Source organism: Lactuca sativa, chromosome 3, assembly GCF_002870075.4.
Source record: "Lactuca sativa cultivar Salinas chromosome 3, Lsat_Salinas_v11, whole genome shotgun sequence".
In the NCBI taxonomy this organism is placed as follows: Eukaryota; Viridiplantae; Streptophyta; class Magnoliopsida; order Asterales; family Asteraceae; genus Lactuca; species Lactuca sativa.
This window is the reverse complement of record NC_056625.2, coordinates 25,405,871-25,408,487: the sequence shown is the minus strand read 5'-3', so window position 1 is coordinate 25,408,487 and position 2,617 is coordinate 25,405,871. Positions and strand designations below refer to the sequence as shown.

The window sequence follows — 2,617 nt, the reverse complement described above, 5'->3', positions numbered from 1 at the left end:
ATATATATATATATATATATATATATAACATTAAACAATACAATTAAACAAATCTTTAAAAAATAAAATCCTTAAATATGTAATTAAATTAAATAAAAACAATAATAAATAGTAGAGAAAATTACATAAATGGTTCCTGTGGTAGGAACAAATTACATAAATCGTCCTTGTGCAGAAAAGGTAAATATGTCATTTCACATAGGACTTAACTGAAAAAGTTAACACCGTTAGTCAAAATGACCGTCTTTGCAAGATTTTGAAACCACAGGGACCATCTGTGTAAAGAATTCGCCATAAGGACCATAATTGGTTGATTTTGTCAAACATAAGAACCAGTAATTTCGTCTATTAATTAAATTTTGGAAAAAGATTGATGGGATTAATTTGATTTGTCTTTTTCTAGACTTTTAGTGAATCGAACTTAGGGTTACGACATCATATCCATTTTAATTAATCGAGCATAGGATTTTTAATATCGTGCGCAATATGTTACAATCTATTTCCGTTAAAGATTTATAGCTGATCATTGCGATTGTGATATACCACTCATAAAGCTTAGGAATTTATGACACAATACAAAGGAAATGAAATGAATCTGGTATTAAGAAACATCATGTATTAGCTAGTATCACTTATATAATCACCAACCACAAAATGACCTCATATCAAGGAGCTCGAGAGGCAGCTTTGTACGTACGTCCGTAAGCATTACTACGACATGCAACCATGATCAAAATGTTTGTTAAGCACTGGTGCCCTACTTACATGCATGGAGAAATATACATATATACTAGGTTCAAACTCTACATATCTCTAGCAACTGGGAAAAGTGAAACTTCAATTCGATTATAGAATGATCAAATTGTGGGAAACAGCAGAAGGCATATCCAATAGATCATACTGTAGCTGTGTATTTCTGAACTGGACGTCCACTATGTAGGGTCATGAGCTAGAGTGCTTTTATTTTATTGTTCCTTTATTTGCATATGGTTAGGCCACCAGGAACCTCTAGTTACCCAATGCCTATATATAGGCAACCAATTTCAGAGAAATTGCAAGCAACTCACAGTTGTGGTATAGAATCACTTTCAATCACCATGGCTGTTCACAGAGCTTTAAGTGTGGTTTTCTTGGTGCTATTAGGTTTGGGCATGAGTGTGGCAACTAGAGCTCTCTTCACTGCTGGAGAGGGTATTCCCTACGCTCATGGTGTTATAGAAGGAGGCGGTGGCGGTGGTGGTGGAGGGGGTAGTGGAGGTGGAGGGGGTGGTGGTTATGGGGCTGGAGGAGAACATGGAGCTGGATCTGGAGGTGGAGCTGGAGCTGGTGAAGGGGGTGGTGCAGGGTATGGCGGTGGCGCTGCTGGAGGTGGAGGCGGAGGTGGTGGGAGCGGAGGAGGTAGTGGAGGAGGAGGAGGAGCACATGGTGGCGGTTATGGTGGTGGAGAAGGAGCTGGAAGCGGTGGTGGATACGGTGGTGCTGGAGGAGCCGGTGGTGGAGGTGGACATGGTGGTGGTGGTGGTGGAGGAGGAGGAGCCGGTGGTGGTGGTGCTGCTGGAGGAAGTGGATATGGTACTGGTGGTGGTGCTGGAGGAGGTGCTGGAGGATCACATGGTGGACACTCTGGAGGAGGTGGTGGTGGTGGTGGTGGTTCAGGAGGAGGAGGTGGAGGCGGTGGTGGTGAGCATGGAGCAGCTGGATATGGTGGTGGTAGTGGGAGTGGTGAAGGCGCTGGTCATGGTGGCTATATGCCGTGAAAAAGTCCATTCATATATAATGGACGATGGTTCCTAATTACACATGCCTATTGATAATAAGATTTATAACAAGGCATTCGTGAGTCGTATTGTTATTTTATGAAAAGTAGATGCATTAAAGCGCGGCATCAGTAGTTTGTAATGTTATTCCAAATATGTTGATGAATTTCAAGTGTTTGTGTGTTTATTAATTCTAAATTATAACCTTAATTATTACGTTTCTTTCATGAAAATCTAATGCATGATGCATCATGCATATGTACTGCATAGCGGAGCCAGAACAAAAATTTAAGGGGTAGCACAAATTTTTTACCTGTTTTATATAATATTACTCATCTTCTGAGCACTCTGGTTTGAACATTGCTTAATTGCTTCTTATTCGCTTTTGTCTTCCAACTTAATAGTAATTTTGAATAGAACCGAGTATTACTACTTGGGTGTTTGTATTATTTGTTTTTTATTCACTTCAACATAGGATCTTTAGGTGTTTGAAGCAGTTCTAAGTAGGAAATAGCTAACACTTTCTTCAAACTAGAATCATTTGCTTCTTATATCTAATGATTAAATACAAGTTATAAGTCATGGGATTTAATTTAAGAAGTCAAAAATAAGATTAGATAACCAAAGAAAGATTCGCTCTCCTTTTTCTTGAATTATTCATCTTTGATTAAATGATGCCCCTTGAGTATTAGTGTTATATGTAGATGTCATCTAGCATCTTATTATATTAGTGTTCATGAAACTTGGGTTCTGTTCATGCTTGTGACAAGGAAAAACAGTCTTATAGTTGCATTATGGTATCCTTCTTGTGAATCAAAATTGGAATAGGCTTAAAATCATCTAGTTCATACTTTTTAGCT

General features: G+C 38.7%; 1 protein-coding gene across 1 annotated transcript; it reads left to right on the top strand.

Moving 5' to 3' along the window:
* The first annotated feature begins 1,046 nt into the window (after positions 1-1,046).
* On the top strand, positions 1,047-1,973 carry LOC111884181 (glycine-rich cell wall structural protein 1.8). Its single transcript, XM_023880503.3, has one exon. The coding sequence runs from the start codon at positions 1,098-1,100 to the stop codon at positions 1,755-1,757; it is 660 nt and encodes a 219-aa protein (XP_023736271.1). The 5' UTR covers positions 1,047-1,097; the 3' UTR covers positions 1,758-1,973.
* Positions 1,974-2,617: the final 644 nt, after the last annotated feature.